General features: G+C 44.3%; 1 protein-coding gene across 1 annotated transcript in view; it reads right to left on the reverse strand.

Moving 5' to 3' along the window:
• LOC124029851 (parathyroid hormone 2 receptor-like) overlaps positions 1–22,622 on the reverse strand; it is a 94,341-nt gene that overhangs the window by 67,658 nt on the left and 4,061 nt on the right. The window contains exons 3-5 of the mRNA XM_046341444.1: positions 15,866–15,976; positions 15,377–15,504; positions 15,074–15,171 (exon numbers count right to left, since the gene is read on the reverse strand). Of these exons, the coding sequence (XP_046197400.1) occupies positions 15,074–15,171; positions 15,377–15,504; positions 15,866–15,976 (337 nt within the window). The remainder of the gene's footprint in view (positions 1–15,073; positions 15,172–15,376; positions 15,505–15,865; positions 15,977–22,622) is intronic.

Below are 22,622 nucleotides of genomic sequence, written 5' to 3' on the forward strand. Positions count from 1 at the left end.
CACCCCCGCCTTTCTTCTTCCCAGAGAGTTCTTTATTCCTGTCTGTGCAATGTACTGAGATCCCAGATGGCTGAATAGATGGGGACAATATATCCCGTTAGAGCCATGTTTCCGTGAAACAGACTACGCTACAATCCCTGATGTCTCTCTGGAAGGAGATCCTCACTCTGAGCTCATCTACTAATTATCCAGAGACTGAACATTTGAAAGTAATACACTCGGAAGCGGTGGGTGGTGTGCACACCTGAGTCGGACTAGAAGTCCGCTTCTCCGGCAGCAGTGTTTTGGAGCCGTCTCTGGAACAAGTTAAATATATATAATGTAATATATATAACCCTGGGTGGTACGAACACAGGATCCAATTTGGGAAAGTCATAATCCTGGTCGTAATGCTGGTGAGTTACCACCGCTCTGATATCCAAAGGTTCTTTCCAGCTACAGTGCCTTGCGAAAGTATTCGGCCCCCTTGAACTTTGCGACCTTTTGCCACATTTCAGGCTTCAAACATAAAGATATACAACTGTACTTTTTTTGTGAAGAATCAACAACAAGTGGGACACAATCATGAAGTGGAACGACATTTATTGGATATTTCAAACTTTTTTAACAAATCAAAAACTGAAAAATTGGGCGTGCAAAATTATTCAGCCCCCTTAAGTTAATACTTTGTAGCGCCACCTTTTGCTGCGATTACAGATGTAAGTCGCTTGGGGTATGTCTCTATCAGTTTGGCACATCGAGAGACTGAAATATTTTCCCATTCCTCCTTGCAAAACAGCTCGAGCTCAGTGAGGTTGGATGGAGAGCATTTGTGAACAGCAGTTTTCAGTTCTTTCCACAGATTCTCAATTGGATTCTGGTCTGGACTTTGACTTGGCCATTCTAACACCTGGATATGTTTATTTTTGAACCATTCCATTGTAGATTTTGATTTATGCTTTGGATCATTGTCTTGTTGGAAGACAAATCTCCGTCCCAGTTTCAGGTCTTTTGCAGACTCCATCAGGTTTTCTTCCAGAATGGTCCTGTATTTGGCTCCATCCATCTTCCCATCAATCTTAACCATCTTCCCTGTCACTGCTGAAGAAAAACAAAGGCCGAATCCATGATGCTGCCACCACCATGTTTGACAGTGGGGATGGTGTGTTCAGGGTGATGAGCTGTGTTGCTTTTACGCCAAACATAACGTTTTGCATTGTTGCCAAAAAGTTCAATTTTGGTTTCATCTGACCAGAGCACCTTCTTCCACATGTTTGGTGTGTCTCCCAGGTGGCTTGTGGCAAACTTTAAACAACACTTTTTATGGATATCTTTAAGAAATGGCTTTCTTCTTGCCACTCTTCCATAAAGGCCAGATTTGTGCAATATACGACTGATTGTTGTCCTATGGACAGAGTCTCCCACCTCAGCTGTAGATCTCTGCAGTTCATCCAGAGTGATCATGGGCCTCTTGGCTGCATCTCTGATCAGTCTTCTCCTTGTATGAGCTGAAAGTTTAGAGGGACGGCCAGGTCTTGGTAGATTTGCAGTGGTCTGATACTCCTTCCATTTCAATATTATCGCTTGCACAGTGCTCCTTGGGTTGTTTAAAGCTTGGGAAATCTTTTTGTATCAAAATCCGGCTTTAAACTTCTTCACAACAGTATGTCGGACCTGCCTGGTGTGTTCCTTGTTCTTCATGATGCTCTCTGCGCTTTTAACGGACCTCTGAGACTATCACAGTGCAGGTGTATTTATACAGAGACTTGATTACACACAGGTGGATTGTATTTATCATCATTAGTCATTTAGGTCAACATTGGATCATTCAGAGATCCTCACTGAACTTCTGGAGAGAGTTTGCTGCACTGAAAGTAAAGGGGCTGAATAATTTTGCACGCCCAATTTTTCAGTTTTTGATTTGTTAAAAAAGTTTGAAATATCCAATAAATGTCGCTCCACTTCATGATTGTGTCCCACTTGTTGTTGATTCTTCACAAAAAAACCTTTATATCTTTATGTTTGAAGCCTGAAATGTGGCAAAAGGTCGCAAAGTTCAAGGGGGCGAATACTTTCGCAAGGCACTGTATATGTAGTAATGCAAAATGGGCTAATTATGGGCCAATAATGCAAGAAATAACACACCAAAAAACTAAATACTGCAAAGATGCTTAGGACCTAGAAGCAGAGCTGCCATATCTGTTGGCGCCATCTTACCAGAAGAAGATCAGGAGAAAAAAATTGGGGACATGTATTTAACCCACTAAACAGTATTCATGTATACTTCCATTCACTTATTCAGCTGCTACCAGGATACCTTCAGACCAATCCTGTGAAGCCTGTGGGTGTCTTAGAGAGTCTCACCTTTCCACAGAGGTCATAGTAGAAGTTGGCAGACTGGCTGTACCGACTACAGACAAGTCGCTAGACGTTTGTGGGAGTCAAAGAGCAAAACGGAGAACACCGTCGTGTTAGCGAAAGTCTTTCCATAGAGGTGTTATAACAGTTTCAGACGTTACAAACGATTTTGTGAGAAGACCGATTTTCATGATGACTCATGAACTGACAAGCACCGCTTTAGCTCTGTCACCATTCACTGCATATGCGGAAGTGCAACATAGGGTGATGTGGTGGATTGAGACGCATCCAATGCAAAAGATATCTATGGCTTAAACTGACGTATTTATGATGGGGATTTTTAAAATTATGTTAACAGAATTTCCACGAGTGCGCGGACATCGTTTAGCAGTTTGTCTCATTTCTTAAGGCCGAGATTTTAAACCATCGTCTTGACTGTTAGATATGAATGGGACATAATGGTCTTCCACACAACTGTGTAAGACCAAATCGCTTACTTTTTGCCCAGGGCAATCACATTTCCTAAGGTCCACAATGTTCTGCAGTTTTGCTGAAAACCCCAATTTGCAACTAAGTAACCAATCAAAAACACCCATAACATGCTGACCACACCACTCATGTCACGTATGTGAGCATTGCAAAATAAATGTACACATACATGTTATTCAATCATTGCACCCACACTGTTTGTGCGCATCAAGGTGCTAAAATAGAACTTGGTTCAATTTGTGACTGTCACGTCTACTCCTGCTCCTCCCATCCGGCGTACAACGTCACCAGAGTACTAGCCACCCGTCCTGGCACTCATCATTACGCACATGTGTTAATCATTATGATTAATAATGATCATTATGATTAATCATTATGATTAACAACTGGACTTCATTACCTTCATCATCCCCCATGTTCACTCACCAGTTGATATTGTTATTGTGTATCCAAACCAAATACATAACGAAAACACAAAACACTATGACCAAGGCGTGACAGAACCCCCCCCCACTAAGGTGCGGACTCCCGGACACACCTCAAAATCATAGGGAGGGTTCGGGTGGACGTCTGTCCATGGTGGTGGTTCCGGCTCGGGACGTGGACCCCACTCCATTAATGTCCTAGTTCCTCCCCTTCGCGTCCTGGGATAATCCACCCTCGCCGCCGATCATGGCCTAATAGTCCTCACCCAGAACCCCACTGAACTGAGGAGCAGCTCGGGACTGAGGGGCAGCTCGGGACTGAGGGGCAGCTCGGGACTGAGGGGCAGCCCAGTACTGAGAGGAAGCCCAGTACTGAGATGAAGCTCAGGCAGGTAGTAGGCTCCGGTAGATCCTGGCTGGCTGGCGGATCTGGAAGATTCTGGTTGACTAGCAGATCTGGAAGATTCTGGTTGACTGGCAGATCTAGAAGATCATGGCTGACTGGCAGATCTAGCTGCTCTATGCAGACTGACAGCTCCTTGCAGACTGACAGCTTCTTGCAGACTGACAGCTCATTGCAGACTGACAGCTCATTGCAGACTGACAGCACTTTGAAGACTGACAGCTCTGGCTGCTTCATGCAGACTGACAGCTCGGGCTGCTCCAAACAGGCAGGAGGCTCCGGCAGCGCTGTAGAGGAGGAAGGCTCTGATAGCGCTGAACAGGCGGGAGACTCCGACAGCGCAGGAGAGGAGAAAGGCTCTGATAGCGCTGAACAGGCGGGAGACTCCGACAGCGCAGGAGGGAAGGAAGGCTCTGATAGCGCTGAACAGACAGGAGACTCCAGCAGCGCTGTAGAAGAGGAAGGCTCTGATAGCGCTGAACAGGCGGAAGACTCCGACAGCGCAGGAGGGAAGGAAGGCTCTGATAGCGCTGAACAGACAGGAGACTCCAGCAGCGCTGTAGAGGAGGAAGGCTCTGATAGTGCTGAACAGGCGGGAGACTCCGACAGCACAGGAGAGGCGGGGCGCACTGTAGGCCTGATGCATGGTGCTGGCACTGGTGATACTGGAGCGAGGACACGCACAGGAAGCCTGGTGCGGGGAGCTGCAACCGGAGGACTGGTGTGTGGAGGTGGCTCTGGATAGACCGGACCGTGCAGGCGCACTGGAGCTCTTGAGCACCGAGCCTGCCCAACCTTACCTGGCTCGATGCCCACTCTAGCCCGGCCAATACGAAGGGCTGGTATGAACTGCACCGGGCTATGCAGCCACACTGGAAACACAGTGCGCTCCATAGCATAACACGGTGCCTGCCCGGTCTCTCTAGCCCCCCGGTAAGCACAGGGAGTTTGCGCAAGTTCCTCCTGGGGTAGCCATATTCCCTGTAAGCCCCCAATAATTTTTTGGCTGAGCCCCAGGGTCCTTTTCCAGCGCCTCCAGTTCTTCCTCCCATGTCCAATCTCTCCAAGTGGTGCAGCCTCTCCCACTGCAGCTGCTCAGAGACAACGAGAATCACGATTAACAGGGAGAGTTGGCTCAATACCTCAAAACCCCCAATGACTCCTGTCACTCAGCCACTCTCCCTCTGAGCATTCCCCCAATAAATATTTGGTAAAATAACAACCCAGTGATTACATTACATTTTACATTTAAGACCTTTATCGGGTTTCAATAGTGCATCTAAAACTTAGGGGGTGGGGTGAGAGGGATTACTGGCCCTTTTATATGTGGATTGGTGTCTGCCGTGTCTTTCTCTTCGACTCCATTCTCCTATAGCCCTCTTTGCACTGCTCCAGCGAATCCCAGGCGGGCTTTTGACCTGGCACTCTCCTCAGTGGGGGAGGCGAGCAGGCCAGAGGTGGATGAACGACCCTTGTTTGGGTGTAGGGCCCACCTGGAGGTCTATTTAATAATATAATAATAATAAGCCAGTGGAATATATGCCATTTAGCAGACTGCTTTTATCACAGGCAGGGAGCCCAGCCACTTACAGTCATGTGTGCATGCCTGGATTCTACGTGTGGGTGGTCCTCTGCGGGATGAACCCACTACCCTGGCGTTACAAGGGTGTTGTCGCCATTCTTGCTCTGGGAGGAGGACACAACTTGTCAGCTACAGAAGGACCATTTCTTCCCAGGAAGTCCGTCTCCATGCTTGGTGATCTCATCCACATAACGTCCTCCCTTCGCTGTTCATGCTGTCGCTGCCTGTTAACAGAGCTGCTTGGTGTATAGCGGTCCGTGTGTGGTGGGTGATTCTGCCATCGCCACCTGCCTGTTCTTCGTTTGTGGAGAAGATCTGATGGTTCAGACCGAAATCTAGAAGGATGAGAGCAGTTAGGTGGTTACTCATGTCTTTAATGAATGAAAAACATTCAGAGACGATACTGAAATAAATAACCAATAAATACAAAAACAACAAACGGAGGGATCGTGTAGAAACCTCTCGCTTACAAGGGACCTATCTGAGTTGATGACACTACTCCGGACTGGAGAGAGGAGGAACAATTGTTGGGCACCCAGATTTCATCTGGAAATAGAGCATAGGGTAGGGCAAACAGAACCAGGGTGTCTTTGACTTAGCAAACGACGGATTCCCAAAATCATCTGCAGACAGGATTCAGGAGGGAGGAGAAGGTGGCAAAGCCTGACTCTTGGAATTTAGCGTGGTAGAAAATGGCTTTAGCAGCAGAGACAGAGGAGGAAAATGTAGAGAGGAGGGAGTGAAAGGATGCCAGGTCAGGCAGCCAACCTCCATTTCCGCTCGCTGCCCGGAGCCCTGTTCTGTGAGCCGCAATCCCATCGACCTACGGAAAACCCCGGCCTGGAGGATACATAGAAACACAACATAAACCCAGGGAAGAGATGATCATGGAAGAGGAGAGAGTAGCACCCTTGGCCTGACCAAATATGTGGGAGGTGTTGGATGACGAAAACACAAAACTTGGAGGGGAGTTGCAATATGAAGAACAGCATCTAGGATGAGGTCAGGCCCTGCCTTGTGATATAATGATTACTAGAAACAGAAGGAAAGAGTCAAAGGTAGGCGGTTTAGACGTTACCCTTTTCATATGATGGATTAAATTGTGTTAAGCTTGAGAGGACCTTGTACATTTCAGGTAAAATAACAACCCAGTGATTATATCCCAATAAAAATTTGCTAGCATCAGCAAGCTAGCTAGCTATTGTCATAAATGTCTAATATTTTTCGACCTGTCCCCAAATTAATATAGTTGGTTCAGAGTTTGCTTTGACGTTTCAACCTGCGTATCCTGATCGCATCTGGTGTGGGGGGACAAAATCCGCACGCATGCGGTCCGGTCAGCATGTTAGTGTCCTTCTTTGAGGATTGACTCTTGGACAGGCTGCTCTCATAGACTATAAACGCCTCCAGAAGTCTCACACAATTTAGCTGGATATTAGACCAAATTGGTTATGCTTTGCCCAGGGGAATCAAATTTCCTTAGTTCCAAAATGTGTTGCTGAAAATCTAATTATCTATTAAAAAACAACTGCTAAGTGCCCGTTATTTGAGCTTGGAGGACTATTAGGCTAAACGAGGAGAACATTACAGATTTACTCTGAAGTTGTCAAGATACTCTTTCCGAGCCACCCACTCTCAATGATTCTGAGGATTGTAGAGTCAATCCCTGAGTGTGCTCTGTTCAACAGCTCCATTAATACATTAACTGGAGAAAGAGTCTATTCATTCTTCCGAAACGGCTCTTAATAAAGAGACCTCTCCCACGCTGTCGAATAGCCTGTGTGCTCCCTCTCTCTAGTGTACTCAGGGCTAAAGCACTGGCCTTACACATCAGACAAAGCTAATAGGCAAGGCCACAAACATTTTAAGACAGCCCTGGTTGTGTTTTGTCATGTAGCCCAATACATGTAACCCAAAATTGCAAGCTCTGATATTGCTAAAATGTGGAATACAAGTAGTCAATTGTCTGCCCAACATACACAAACAAATAGCAAGACATTGAAATTACATTTTAAAGAACCTCCTAATGCATAACTGGTTAAATGATTTTGTATCTTTAGTCCCTAGTCTTGCAATTAAGTCAGGGTGGCATCACAAATTATCTTTCTATTTTGCCGCAAATCCAATATGGCGTCCAAAATCCAATATGGAGTCCAAAATCCAATATGGCTGCTATAATAACATTTGATGGATGTTAAATAAAAATTATTTTAAAAAAGATGTTCAATCAGTTGTAAACTTGAATTTTGTAAATGAAAGAAAGTGTTTCCAGAATTGTGTATAACATTCATGCATATAAAGACTGTTGGTGTGAATCAATTTGATTCTGAATCCAATATGGCTCGAATGAATACACTAAAACACCTTCGCCTGCATATACTGTAAGTAGCCCTTGTTCAATTTGTATTGTGTTATTCTGTCTTTACAATGGCTTCATAAATCTCTTAGTATACCTATGACTCTATCTTAACCATGCAATGGTGAATCTTAGCGTTGGCGTTAGTGCTATATGTTCAGCAGTGTCAGATGTTTTTTGACATAGTTTGCAAACTGATATGTGACACATTAATGCCAAAATAACAAGCAAAACAGGGATGTTACAAACACCTTAGCCAAATACATTTCTTTTAAGAATGTGACATGTCAGAATAATAGTATTGAGAATGATTTATTTCATCCCATTCCCAGTGGGTCAGAGGTTTACACACACTCAATTACAATTTGGTAGCATTGCCTTTAAATTGTTTAACTTGGGTCAAACATTTCGGGTAGCCTTCCACAAGCTTCCCACAATAAGTTGGGTGAATTTTGCCCCATTCCTCCTGACAGAACTGGTGTAACTGAGTCAGGTTTGTAGGCCTCCTTGCTCGCACACGCTTTTTCAGTTCTGCCCACACATTTTCTAAGGGATTGAGGTCAGGGCTTTGTGATGGCCACTCCAATACCTTGACTTTGTTGTCCTTAAGCCATTTTGCCACAACTTTGGAAGTATGCTTGGTGTCATTGTCCACTTGGAAGACCCATTTGCAACCAAGTTTTAACTTCCTGACTGATGTCTTGAGATGTTGCTTGAGATGCTGCAGCAAAGCACGCCCACAACATGATGCTTCCCCTGTGCTTCATGGTTGGGATGGTGTTCTTCTGCTTGCAAACCTCCCCCTTTTTCCTCCAAAAATAACAATGGTCATTATGGCCAAACAGTTCTGTTTTTGTTTCATCAGACCATAGGACATTTCTCCAAAAAGTACAATCTTTGTCCCCATGTGCAGTTGTAAACTGTAGTCTGGCTTTTTTATGGCGGTTTTGGAGCAGTGGCGTCTTCCTTGCTGAGCGGCCTTTCAGGTTATGTCGATATAGGACCTGTTTTACTGTGGATATAGATACTTTTGTACCTGTTTCCTCCAACATCTTCACAAGGTCCTTTGCTGTTGTTCTGGGATTGATTTGCACTTTTCGCACCAAAGTACGTTCATCTCTAGGAGACAGAACGTGTCTCCTTCCTGAGCGGCATGACGGCTGCGTAGTCCCATGGTGTTTATACTTGAGTACTATTGTTTGTACAGATGAACGTGGTACCTTCAGGCATTTGGAAATTGCTCCCAAGGATGAACCAGACTTGTGGAGGTCTACAATTGTTTTTCTGATTTCTTTATATTTTCCCATGATGTCAAGCAAAGAGGCACTGAGATTGAAGGTAGGCCTTGAAATACTTCCACAGGTAAACCTCCAATTGACTCAAATGATGTAAAGAAGCTTCTAAATCCATGACATATGCGTTGAAAGCCTGCATAGCTGCAGTGTAGGGCTGCTGGTAGTGTCGACATGCTTGAGCTCAAGCATGAGGACCCTGTGCTTGTAGTGTTCTGAGAGTTCTATATGAGGATTCAAGAGGTAGTCCAGTGTCATCTTGAAGTCTGCGAACTCACTTCACTGTTGTGGACTAGATTGGGAAGCCTTAACACAGGTACCGGTTGCAGGTGCGGTTGCTGGAGTGGATAGGCTGGTGAATAGGCTGACGGTGCAGCAGATCCAGGCAGGTAAGCTGGTTGGAGAGGTGCAGCAGGTACTGGCGGGTGAGCTGGACAGAGAGGTGCAGCAGGTACTGGCGGGTGAGCTGGACGGAGAGGTGCAGCAGGTACTGGCGGGTGAGCTGGACAGAGAGGTGCAGCAGGTACTGGCGGGTGAGCTGGACGGAGAGGTGCAGCAGGTACTGGCGGGTGAGCTGGACGGAGAGGTGCAGCAGGTACTGGCGGGTGAGCTGGACGGAGAGGTGCAGCAGGTACTGGCGGGTGAGCTGGACGGAGAGGTGCAGCAGGTACTGGCGGGTGAGCTGGATGGAGAGGTGCAGCAGGTACTGGCGGGTGAGCTGGACGGAGAGGTGCAGCAGGTACTGGCGGGTGAGCTGGACGGAGAGGTGCAGCAGGTACTGGCGGGTGAGCTGGACGGAGAGGTGCAGCAGGTACTGGCGGGTGAGCTGGACGGAGAGGTGCAGCAGGTACTGGCGGGTGAGCTGGACGGAGAGGTGCAGCAGGTACTGGCGGGTGAGCTGGATGGAGAGGTGCAGCAGGTACTGGCGGGTGAGCTGGATGGAGAGGTGCAGCAGGTACTGGCGGGTGAGCTGGATGGAGAGGTGCAGCAGGTGGCAGCTGATAAGTCCGCTGGAGAGGAGAGATCCATGGAGGATAACCTGGCTGGGCAAGTGCAGTACACGTTTGGTCAGTTAAATAGGATAGAGCAGCTGATGGAGGGTTGGTCGGTGGACTGAGTCTGAACAGGTGGTAGACCAGAATAGCCTGGAACAGTGGATAATGGCTGTTTTGATGCAGACTCAGCCTGAGAAAGGCAACGTATTTGGAAAACTGGTTGCTCCGGGTGTTCCCCCAGTCCATGGCTGGTTTGGTGGAGTTAACAGCATCAAGGCAGAGTGCGTGGTCACATCTCCATACTGCCGTTTAGAGACTTTCGGCTGACTGCCTACTTGAAACAACTGTCTGCGGCAGGGATTGTGGCAGTGTAGGTCTGCGTGGTCATGGTGGCCTCTGTAGCGGCTTTCCATGGCACTATGTTAGCGGTAGAGGGACTGAAACGTGGGCAGCAGTGTCATTTGGCTTATCCATGAGCTGGGTGTGGGATAGTGACAGTTCGTTGTACTGGGTGTGTTGTGAGGAGGTTGGTAGAACTGTGGGGACCTGGACCTTACTGAACAGGCTTGATACGGGTGTATGGATCCATAAGGCCTCACCGAGTTGGGAGGCCACGGCGGTGGTCAGGGCACTTAGGTTCCGTACGGGTCCTTAGGTTCCCCACGGGTCCTTCTGTAGCTCAGTTGGTAGAGCATGGCGCTTGTAACGCCAGGGTAGTGGGTTCGATCCCCGAGACCACCCATACGTAGAATGTATGCACACATGACTGTAAGTCGCTTTGGATAAAAGCGTCTGCAAAATGGCATATATATATATACGTGATTCAATGTAGTGAGGGTAGTGAATTTTCTTCGCCTGTGCAGTGTGGGGGCAGAGGACCTGAGCAAAGGGGATAGTTGGTCAAGGGGGGGCTGCAGGCTCCATGGTGCTGGTACTCTGCACCTGCTCTCTTGCTTGTGGAGTCAGGTAAACTGTGGATGCTGGTTGTAGAGGTTAGCCATGTGCTGCCACAGGTTGTTGTCGATATTGTAATGATATCGGTATCCATCGGTTTCTGAGATCACGTCCTGGAATGGGATCATCTGACGATGAGATCCCTGCTCCCCAGTCCCTGCTATCTTGACTCAAATTTATTTGGAGCGCATTCTGTCCTTTGTAAATGAATGTGACGAAAAGAAGAGAGGGAACGAGGAGAAAGAGAGAGAGAGCAAGAGAGGGAGGGTAATAATGCAGATATCATTCGTAGTATATCTTGTGTAAATGAATCCGGTGTAGATACGAATGGATTTTATTTGGATTACTGTTAGCGTTATTTGGGTTAATTGGATTCGTTCAGACATTTCGAGATTGTTTTTGGTAAAAAAATACATATATTATTTGTCTACTTCTTTTTCATTTCACTGCATTGTTAGGAACTAGTAACATAAGCATTTTGCTGCAATCACTATAGCATCTTCTAAACTGTGCACGCGACCAATGAACATTGATTTTATTAAAGAGGAGAGAGAGAGAGTTGACAACACCAGTACATCGGAGATGAATATTCTTCAACTGCACTTGACCAAATTTCCTTAGGCTCCTGAGTGGTACAGAGGTCTAAGGCACTGCATTTCAGTGCTTGAGGTGTCACTGCTGAAACCCTGGTTTGAATCCAGGCTGTATCAAAACCGGCCGTGATTGGGATTCTCAAAGGACGGTGCACAAGTGGCCCAGGGTCATCTGGGTGGTGTAGACCGTCATTGTAAATAAGAATTTGTTCTTAACTGACTTGCCTAGTTAAGTAAAATTCCTCTTCCAAATGTAACATATATACTTTGAGGTTGCTCACTGCTTCCTCTCTCTGTTTGGAGTGGCAACAAGACCTGCCCATAAGGAGCACATTGAAGTGAATGTTGTGGTGGTTTGAACTTGAGGTAGAAAACATCAACTTCTGGAGGAGTAAACATGGTCTTGTTTTGAAGCACAGAGTCGATGACTAATATTATTATCATTATATAGTATTTCTCTTGAGTCTGTTCATCCAGAGAGTTTCATATTTATCTGACAACATCACTAAAATGATACACATGCTTCGATGTGGCCAGAAGGCATGCGTTTTTCTGGTTCTGAACGGTCAGATACCTAGCAGCAATGACAAGAAGCTGCAGTGTGGGAAATCATAGGTGGTTCGTTTCAGCTCATTGTATCTTGTTATTGATACCACATCTTGTTTTGAGGTGTTTTGACTGATGTCATGTCTACGCTAATATGGCAAAAAAAATTAACTAGCTAGTTAACAAATAACTATATAACAATAATAACAATAACCAATAACAGTGAACTACAACAATATATTTGAGAGACAAGGGCTCAATGTGTGAATGTATTTATGCTTCAATAAACATTTGGAGGTGGCAAATACAGAGCATTCGGAAGGTATTCAGACCCTTTGACTTCTCCCACATTGTTACATTAAAGTCTTATTCTAAAATATTTTATATCATCCCCCCCTTATCATCTACAAACAATACCCCATAATGACAAATCATAAACAGAGTTTTAGAAAAAAAACATGAAAAAACAAAATATGACATTTACATAAGTACTCAGACTCTTTACTTAGTACTTTGTTGAAGCACCTTTGGCAGTGTTTACAGCATTGAGTCTTCTTGGGTATGATACTACAAGCTTGGCACACCTGTATTTGGGGAGTTTCTCCCATTCTTCTCTGCAGATCCTCTCAAGCTCTGTCAGGTTGGATGGAGAGCGTCACTGCTCAGCTATTTTTACGTCTCTCCAGAGATATTTGATCGGGTTCAAGTCCGGGCTCTGGCTGGGCCACTCAAGGACATTCAGAGACTTGTCCCGAAGCCACTCCTATGTTGTCTTGGCTGTGAGCTTAGGGTTGTTGTCCTGTTTGAGGTGAATCTTCGCCCCCAGTCTGAGGTACTTCGCGCTCTGGAGCAGGTTTTCATCAAGGATCTCCCTGTACTTTGCTCCGTTCATCTTTCCCTTGATCCTGACTAATCTCCCCAGTCCCTGCTGCTGAAAAACATGCCACCACCACCATGCCTCACCGTAGGGATGGTGCCAGGTTTCCTCCAGACGTGACTCTTGGCATTCAGGCCATAGAGTTCAATCTTGGTTTAATCAGACTTGGTTTTGTTGCTAAACAACCAACCCGTCTATCTGCATCATTCAATATGCCTGATGAGACAATTTAACGACGGACTAAAGCTTATCCAGTACTGCTGCCAGGTCTTTCTATTTTGCTTATTGTTTGTTGGCCTTGAAACATACTCACTTTCTCAGAAACCCTATCTAAAAAGGCTTCTTGACCATGCTTAAAATCTTTATTCTTTACTTTAATATCCCTCCTCTCAATGTTTGGAGTATTTGAGCTTTTTTCAACTCATTTGCTTTCATTTCAGATTACTCTGCAATTCTAACCGTAATTGTGACCCTAACCCTAAAGCTTTCTCGAATCCCACCGAATCCCACCGTACCTTCTCCGCTGTGCAATCTGGTTTCCGAGCCGGTCACGGGTGCACCTCAGCCACACTCAAGGTACTAAACGATATCATAACCGCCATCGATAAAAGACAGTACTGTGCAGCCGTCTTCATCGACCTCGCCAAGGCTTTCGACTCTGTCAATCACCATATTCTTATCGGCAGACTCAACAGCCTCGGTTTTTCGGATGACTTCCTTGCCTGGTTCACCAATTACTTTGCAGACAGAGTTCAGTGTGTCAAATCGGAGGGCATGCTGTCCGGTCCTCTGGCAGTCTCTATGGGGGTGCCACAGGGTTCAATTCTCGGGCCGACTCTTTTCTCTGTGTATATCAATGATGTTGCTCTTGCTGCGGGCGATTCCCTGATCCATCTCTACGCAGACGACACCATTCTATATACTTTCGGCCCGTCATTGGACACTGTGCTATCTAACCTCCAAACGAGCTTCAATGCCATACAGCACTCCTTCCGTGGCCTCCAACTGCTCTTAAACGCGAGTAAAACCAAATGCATGCTTTTCAACCGATCGCTGCCTGCACCCGCATGCCCGACTAGCATCACCACCCTGGATGGTTCCGACCTTGAATATGTGGACATCTATAATTACCTAGGTGTCTGGCTAGACTGCAAACTCTCCTTCCAGACCCACATCAAACATCTCCAATCGAAAATCAAATCAAGAGTCGGCTTTCTATTCCGCAACAAAGCCTCCTTCACTCACGCTGCCAAGCTTACCCTAGTAAAACTGACTATCCTACCGATCCTCGACTTCGGCGATGTCATCTACAAAATGGCTTCCAACACTCTACTCAGCAAACTGGATGCAGTCTATCACAGTGCCATCCGTTTTGTCACTAAAGCACCTTATACCACCCACCACTGCGATTTGTATGCTCTAGTCGGCTGGCCCTCACTACATATTCGTCGCCAGACCCACTGGCTCCAGGTCATCTACAAGTGAATGCTAGGTAAAGCTCCACCTTATCTCAGTTCACTGGTCACGATGGCAACACCCATCCGTAGCACACGCTCCAGCAGGTGTATCTCACTGATCATCCCTAAAGCCAACACATCATTTGGCCGCCTTTCGTTCCAGTACTCTGCTGCCTGTGACTGGAACGAATTGCAAAAATCGCTGAAGTTGGAGACTTTTATCTCCCTCACCAACTTCAAACATCAGCTATCCGAGCAGCTAACCGATCGCTGCAGCTGTACATAGTCTATAGGAAAATAGCCCACCCATTTTCACCTACCTCATTCCCATACTGTTTTTATACTGTTTTTATTTATTTATTTTTCTGCTCTTTTGCACACCAATATCTCTACCTGTACATGACCATCTGATCATTTATCACTCCAGTGTTAATCTGCAAAATTGTATTATTCGCCTACCTCCTCATGCCTTTTGCACACATTGTATATAGACTGCCCATTTTTTTCTACTGTGTTATTGACTTGTTAATTGTTTATTCCATGTGTAACTCTGTGTTGTCTGTTCACACTGCTATGCTTTATCTTGGCCAGGTCGCAGTTGCAAATGAGAACTTGTTCTCAACTAGCCTACCTGGTTAAATAAAGGTGAAATAAATAAAAAATTAAAAAAGTGGGGAAATGTCCCCACTTGTCCAAATGTTCCTTTTATTACTATCCTTGTGGGGACTTCTGGTCACCAAACCACACAAACACACACACACACTCACCTAAAATATCCGATGATGAAGATAGCCACTAGTAGAGAGCTGAAGGACACAGCGTAGCCTACGGTGTACATGACATACAGACGCTCAAAGAAGTCCTGCTGGGAGAAGGATACAGGTACTGTAGGTACAGATGTAGGATCTTAATTGGATCACTCTTTTGTTGCTGAGAATTTTTCTTCTATGGGTAACTGGCTTTGGATAAAACCATCTGCTAAAAGACAATACAATATATACAGTGGCATTGTAGGTTTTCCTGCATATATGGGGATAAGGCCACTGCAGTAGCAACAGAACAGTATTCACTTTCCCCCTCTCGTTGCTTGGCTTCAAGAACCCAGGGCCCAGACACTCTGAGTAGTTAGGCCACGTCCTGTTCAGGCTCTCCACAAACACCCACGACCCATTGATGTCACACTTCCTGTAGGCATGACCTGTAATATATATATCAACAAATCAACATACTGTATCTCTGTAGCTTACTTGGTTTCACTTGGCACCTCAAGTGAGGCAGTACATAATTCAAATTTCTAAAGTCACTATGAATCCACTCTAAATATCAATCATACATTGGTAAACGGGAACCCATTCTCCCATGCAGGCAGAGTTGTTTGTCATAATACTTTCTGTATACTTGGATTAGACAATACATAATTCAAGTATTAATATAAACTAGCTATGTATCACCCATACACAGGTAAAGGGGAATAACACAGAGATGTTGTGTTCAAATTATATTTCTATGGGGAACCTGGAACCTGTTCTGCCATGCAGGCAGAGTGGGGTGTCATCTACCTTTGTGGTTGAAGTCGAAGATGTAGCTGGGGCAGAGGACCTTGGTGACAGCTCCTGGGTAACCCTGTGGCCAGCAGATAAGGCCATCCCAACCAGGGGGGCAGAGGTCATCTAGTGGAGAGGCAGAACACTCTTTTCAACTACAGTGTGTGACCGATGCAGGACCTCAGAGATACAGTAGGAACACGTTGGGAATGGAGGTTGTTCGAATGCTGAAATGTTCCTAACTTTGAGGTTCTACTATATTGATGTTTGAATACAGCATTGTACACTTTGGATAATTTTATAGCTTGATCATATGAGTTATATTGATTTTATACAACGGGTGGGTCTAATGCTGGATGTTGATTGATTAAAACTGCATTCCAGCCGGTGACTATTCCACAAGTTACCACCGGCTAAAGCTATGACGTTAAAATACCTATTTCATCTCACTGCGCTTGTCATTGTCTCATCAGCCCATCCAGGCAAATTCATAAACTTGATCTCATCTAGACATTATCTCACATTTATTTTAGACTAACATTTGATATTCAACAGCAGAGATTTGTATAAACACTTGCTGTCTGTCTCTCCAACATTTTCAACATTGTTTCAATATTGAAATTCGATCTCCAGCTGTCCCATAGTAATGAACGTGTTCAGGAGGAGACAGGCAGGCAACCTTCTCAGTCAGTCGAAATCATGAAAGCGGATTAATTTTGATTGATATACAGTATACAAAGAAATGTAGTAGAAAACAGGTCAAACGAAACTAAATGCAGCAAGTTTGCAGTCTTTCCAGATTCAGTTTGAAGTGATTGTGCTAGCTGTGTTGTTGGCTAGCTCCTCTTTCCAGATTCAGTTTGAAGTGATTGTGCTAGCTGTGTTGTTGGCTAGCTCCTCTGCTCTAAACAACAGTGTCCTGTCCCGTGAGCACATTTTCTATGCCAAGTGAAATCGTATATCATTAGCTCATTTTTATGGATGTATCCAAATAAATGTGACTAGAAAATAACTTAAACAAATGCAAATGCAGCTACTTTGTTGTTATTCTGCCTGCACTGTTCGACCTTGACTGTAAGTTAGCCGTAGTTGGCTAGCTAGCAACCAAGGGATAAGAATTTTGTCAGCTAGTATGGCAATGGATCATTTGCAACAAACTACTGGGTCACATCTCTGGCAACCGAATAGATAAAACGAACAATCAGCCGGCTTGGGGAGACTCTCTAGATTTGTGTCGGGACTATATCTTGTGGAACGATAAAATAGTATAAATACATTAAGCAAAATAAAGTTTATGAAAATATGTCAATCATTATTTGAATATGTTGTTAACCAGTTGTATAAAAGTGATAATGCCCTCGAAGCCGGTGTTTGAAGGATATAATGGCACGGTTTGCCGGCTGACTTTGTCCAGGGCCTGACAACACTCGTGCCAATACATCCTCCAAATACTGGCTTCGAAAGCAAGTTCACGTGAATATCCCAATTAATGAAGTCAGTGGGAGGTTAGGTTACAGAACATTTAAAGCATGTATAATTTATTCCCAGTATACTATGTCTTCTTCACCTTGACCTTACAGTAGCAGAAGTGACATGCACGCCTTTAAGAGAACCTAGTGCTCCTCTATGAATTTCCCTTGCATCCTACCAGCAGACAGGCATTGATACATAGGTGAAGGTGAGACTCATCTTAGATCCAAACCGGGATAGTGTTTGTCTACATTCATTACCTCACAGATTCACCACTCATTAATGAAACAAAATGTAGTTTGACCTTCGGCTGAGTGAATGTAAAAAGCCAGAGGAAGGGAGGGGAGGACAAAATAATAATAAAACATTGTACATTTGGAGAGTTTGGGTTCAGAGATACGTCCTCTACTGTCACTGATTTCTTAGAACTGTTAAATTGCCTGATCCACTGGCCTCTGAAAACATAGGAACAGATTCAAAGAAACGTGTCTTGGTTTCCTGAGAGAGTTTTTTTTTAATCTGTTGTTTTAAATATGCACTAAGAATAACTTTTAATATAACATTGTGACATCATCTTCATTCTAGCAGCTGTCAACTGTTGTCAACCGAATCTATTTGTTCTGTTCTGTCATCAGCAGAGAATCCATGGAAGTGTGTCAAAGTGAGTCAAACCAATCCAAAATGTCCTTTCCGGCCAGCCAGACAAAGGTGTGCCAACTACAGTTTTGGGTTGCCAGGTCAACCCATTAGAGGCTGCCAGGAAACCATTCAGAGTCTCACCTTGTTGTTCCCCAGAAGCAACATTCTGTAGCTTTAATCTCCCACAAATGTACACGGAGGAAAGCTACAGAAATGAGTGCTGATGAATTAACAAGGCAATAAGACCAAAATGATGCAGGAATTGGGATGGGCTAAGGCTGAGGGTCAGTGGGTTTCATCTAGGAAGTATGCCTCCCCTCAGGCATGATTAAGACCGTAGTGCGAGGATTCTCTGTCATCTGTATGATTCGAATCGCATTCACTACATTGTCATCACTCTAATTTGCATATGCAGACTGATTTATTATGTCCTTTACTTGCATTCTAATTCTGGAACATAATCAAATAAAATGGTATTCGTCACATGCGCCGAATACAACCTTACTGTGAAATGCTTACTTACAAGCCCTTAACCAACAACTCAGTTTTAAGAAAAATATTTACGAAATATACTCATGTAAAAAGAAAGTAACACAATAAAATAATAATAATGAGGCTATATACAGGGGGTACCGGTACCGTGTCAATGTGTGGGGGTACAGGTTAGTCGAGGTAATTGAAGAAATATGTACATGTAGTTATGGGTAAAGTGACTATGCATAGGTAATAGACAGCGTGTAGCAGCAGTGTAAAAACAAATGGAGGAGGGGGTGTCAATGTAAATAGTCCGGGTGGCCATTTGATTAATTGTTCAGCAGACTTATGACTTGGGGGTAGAAGCTGTTAAGGAAAGTTTTGGACCTAGACTTGTCACTCCGGTACCACTTGTCATGCAGTAGCAGAGAGAACAGTCAATGACACAGGTGGCTTGAATCTTTAACATATTTTAGGGCCTTCCTTTGACACTTCCTGGTATAGAGATCCTGGATGGCAGGAATCTTGGCCTCAGCGATGTACTGGGCCATACGCATGACTCTCTGTAGCGCCTTGTGGTTGGATGCAGGAAGTACCAGTGACTCGCTCAATACGGAAGTGGTCAGATGCTACGCTACAGGAAGGTTTTGGTAGCACAGACTGGAATATGTTATGGGATTCATCCAATGGCATTGAATAGTTTTTCACCTCAGTCATTGTCTTCATCAATAAGTGCATCACCAAAGTCGTCGACACAGTGACCATATGTACATATCCCAACCAGAAGCCATAGATTACAGGCAACATCTGCATTGAGCTAAAGGCAAGAGATGCCGCTTTCAAGGAGCGGGACACTAATACGAACGCTTATAAGAAATCCCACTATGCCCTCAGACGAACCATCAAACAGGAAAGGTGTCAATACAGGATTAAGATGAAATCCTACTACACCGGCTCCAACGCTCGCGGATGTGGCAGGGCTTGAAAACTATTGCAGACTACAAAGGGAAAACCAGCCGAGAGCTGTCCAGTGACGCTAGCCTACCAGAAAAGCTAAATGCCTTTCATGCTTGCTTCGAGGCAAGCAACACTGAAGCATGCATGACAGCACCAGCTGTTCCGGACGACTCTGTGATCACACTCTCCATAGCCGATGTGAGCAAGATCTTTAAACAGGTCAAAATTTAAACATTTTTACCTTTATTTAACTAGGCAGTCAGTTAAGAACAATTAATACAGGTAACGAGTGGAGGACAGAGGAGCCTCTTAAAGAAGAAGTTACAGGTCTGTGAGAGCCAGAAATCTTGCTTGTTTGTAGGTGACCAAATACTTACTTTCCACCATAATTTGCAAATAAATTCATTAAAAATCCTACAATGTGATTTTCTGGATTTTTTTTCTAATTTTGTCTGTCATAGTTGAAGTGTACCTATGATGAAAATTACAGGCCTCTCTCATCTTTTTAAGTGGGAGAACTTGCGCAATTGGGGGTTGACTAATTACTTTTTTGCCCCACTGTAGATGGGGCTGTAGGGAATCGGGTCGAGAGTTTCAAGTTCCTTGGTGTCCACATCGCCAACAAACTATCATGGTCCAAACACCAAGACAGTTGTGAAGAGGGCATGACAACACCTTTTCCCCCTCAGGAGACTGAAAAGATTTGGCATGGGTCCTCAGATCCTCAAAAAGTTCTACAGCTGCACCATCGAGAGCGGAAACCGGTCAGCATCCTGCCATCTAGGACCTTGTCAAAGACTCCAGTCACCCAAGTCACAGACTGTTCTCTCTGCCAAGTCTGAGACCAAAATGCTCCTTAACAGCTTCTACCCCCAAGCCAGAAGACTGCTGAACAATTAATCAAATGGCCACCCGGACTATTTACATTGACACCCCCCATTTGTTTTCACATTGCTGCTACACACTGTCTATTATCTATGCATAGTCACTTTACCCAGACCTACGGTTGAAGTCAGAAATGTACATACACTTAGGTTGGAGTCATTAAAACTCATTTTTCAACCACTCAACCACAGAAGATTACATACACTAAGTTGATTGTGCCTTTAAACAGCTTGGAAAATTCCAGAAAATTATTTGATGGCTTTAGAATCTTCTGATTGACATCATTTGAGTTAATTGGAGGTGTACCTGTGCATGTATTTCAAGGCCTACCTTCACACTCAGTCCCTCTTTGCTTGACATCATGGGAAAATCAAAAGAAATCAACCAAGACATCAGAAAAATAATTGTAGACCTCCACAAATCTGGTTCATCCTTGGGAGCAATTTTCAAACGCCAGAAGGTACCATGTTCATCTTTACAAACAATAGTACGCAAGTATAAACACCATGGACCACATAGCTGTCATACCGCTCAGGAAGGAGACGCCTTCTGTCTCCTAGAGATAAACGTACTTTGGTGTGAAAAAGTACAAATCAATCCCAGAACAACAGCAACAGACCCTGTGAAGATGCTGGAGGAAACAGGTACAAAAATATCTGTATCCACAGTAAAAAATGAGTCCTATATCGACCTAATCTGAAAGGCCGCTCTGAAGAAGCCACTGCTCCAAATCCGCCATAAAAATGCCAGACTACGGTTTGCAACTGCACATGGGGACAAAGATCGTACTTTTTGGAGAAACATCCTCTGGTCTGATGAAACAAAAATAGAACTGTTTGGCCATAATGGCCATCGTTATGTTTGGAGGAAAAGGGGGAGGATTGCAAGATGAAGAACACCATCCCAACCGTGAAGCACGGGGGTGGCAGCATCATGTTGTGGGGGTGCTTTGCCGCAGGAGGGACTGGTGCACTTCACGAAATAGATGGCATCCTGAGGATGGAAAATTATGTGGATATATTGAATTAACATCTCAAGACATCAGACCAAGTTAAAGCTTGGTCACAAATGGGTCTTCCAAATGGACAACGACCATAAGCATACTCTAAAGTTGTTGCAAAATGGCTTAAGGACAACAAAGTCAAGGTATTGGAGTGGCCATCACAAAGCCCTGACCTCAATCCCATAGAAAATGTTTGGGCAGAACTGAAAAATTGTGTGCGAGAAAGGAGGCCTACAAACCTGACTCAGTTACACCAGCTCTGTCAGGAGGAATGGGTAGAAAAAAACTTATTGTGGGAAGCTTGTGTAAGGCTACCTGAAACGTTTGACCCAAGTTAAACAATTTAAAGGCAATGCTACCAAATACTAATTGAGTGTATGTAAACGTCTGACCCACTGGGAATGTGATGAAATCAATAAAAGCTGAAATAAATCATTCTCTTTACTATTATTCTGACATTTCACATTCTTAAAATTAAGTGGTGATCCTAACTGACAATTTTTACTATGATTAAATGTCAGAAATTGTGGAAAAACTGAGTTTAAATGTACTAAGGTGTATGTAAACTTCCGACTTCAACTGTACATGTACAAATGACCTGAACTAACCTGTACCACCGCACATTGACTCTCCACCGGTACCCCCTGTATATAGCCTCCTTTTTGTTATTTTATTGTGTTACGTTATATTATTTTTTACTTTATATTATTTAGAAAATATTTTCTGATATCTTTTTTGAACTGCATTGTTGGCTAAGTATGTTGTAAGTATGTATTCACAAGAAGGTCTACACCTGTTCGGCGCATGTGACAAATAACATTTGATTTTATGAGCTATAAAACAGCAAACATTTTCTCTTAGCCTCATAACAAAATGTGTTGAACTGCAAGAAGTGATCTGAGTCCCCCTCACACCTTCAAGAAAGTTTATCACACTTTTACGCCTACTTACAGAGGTCTACCTAGCTATATCTTAGGCAGTACCACAGAGTCAAATCAAATCAAATTGTATTGGTCACATGCGCCGAATACAACAGGTGGTAGACCTTACAGTGAAATGCTTACTTACGAGCCCCATCCGACAGTGCAGTTTCAAAAAATGTGGATAAGAATAAGCGATAACAGTAACAAGTATCATGACATGTCTGAGGGGCCAGTTTTTATGTTGTCATTACCTGTAGGTTTGTGAATCCAGATGTTCTGGCAACACTGGAGTATTATTTTAAGTCATCTAGCAGACGCTCTTATCAACAGCAATTCATACTTACTTACTGTATGTTTGTCTATACAGTAGCGGAAGCAGTACAGTGTCACAGACATAGGGCATGTTATGGCATGTTTGATG

This window comes from Oncorhynchus gorbuscha, linkage group LG01 (genome assembly GCF_021184085.1).
Source record: "Oncorhynchus gorbuscha isolate QuinsamMale2020 ecotype Even-year linkage group LG01, OgorEven_v1.0, whole genome shotgun sequence".
Classification (NCBI taxonomy): Eukaryota; Metazoa; Chordata; class Actinopteri; order Salmoniformes; family Salmonidae; genus Oncorhynchus; species Oncorhynchus gorbuscha.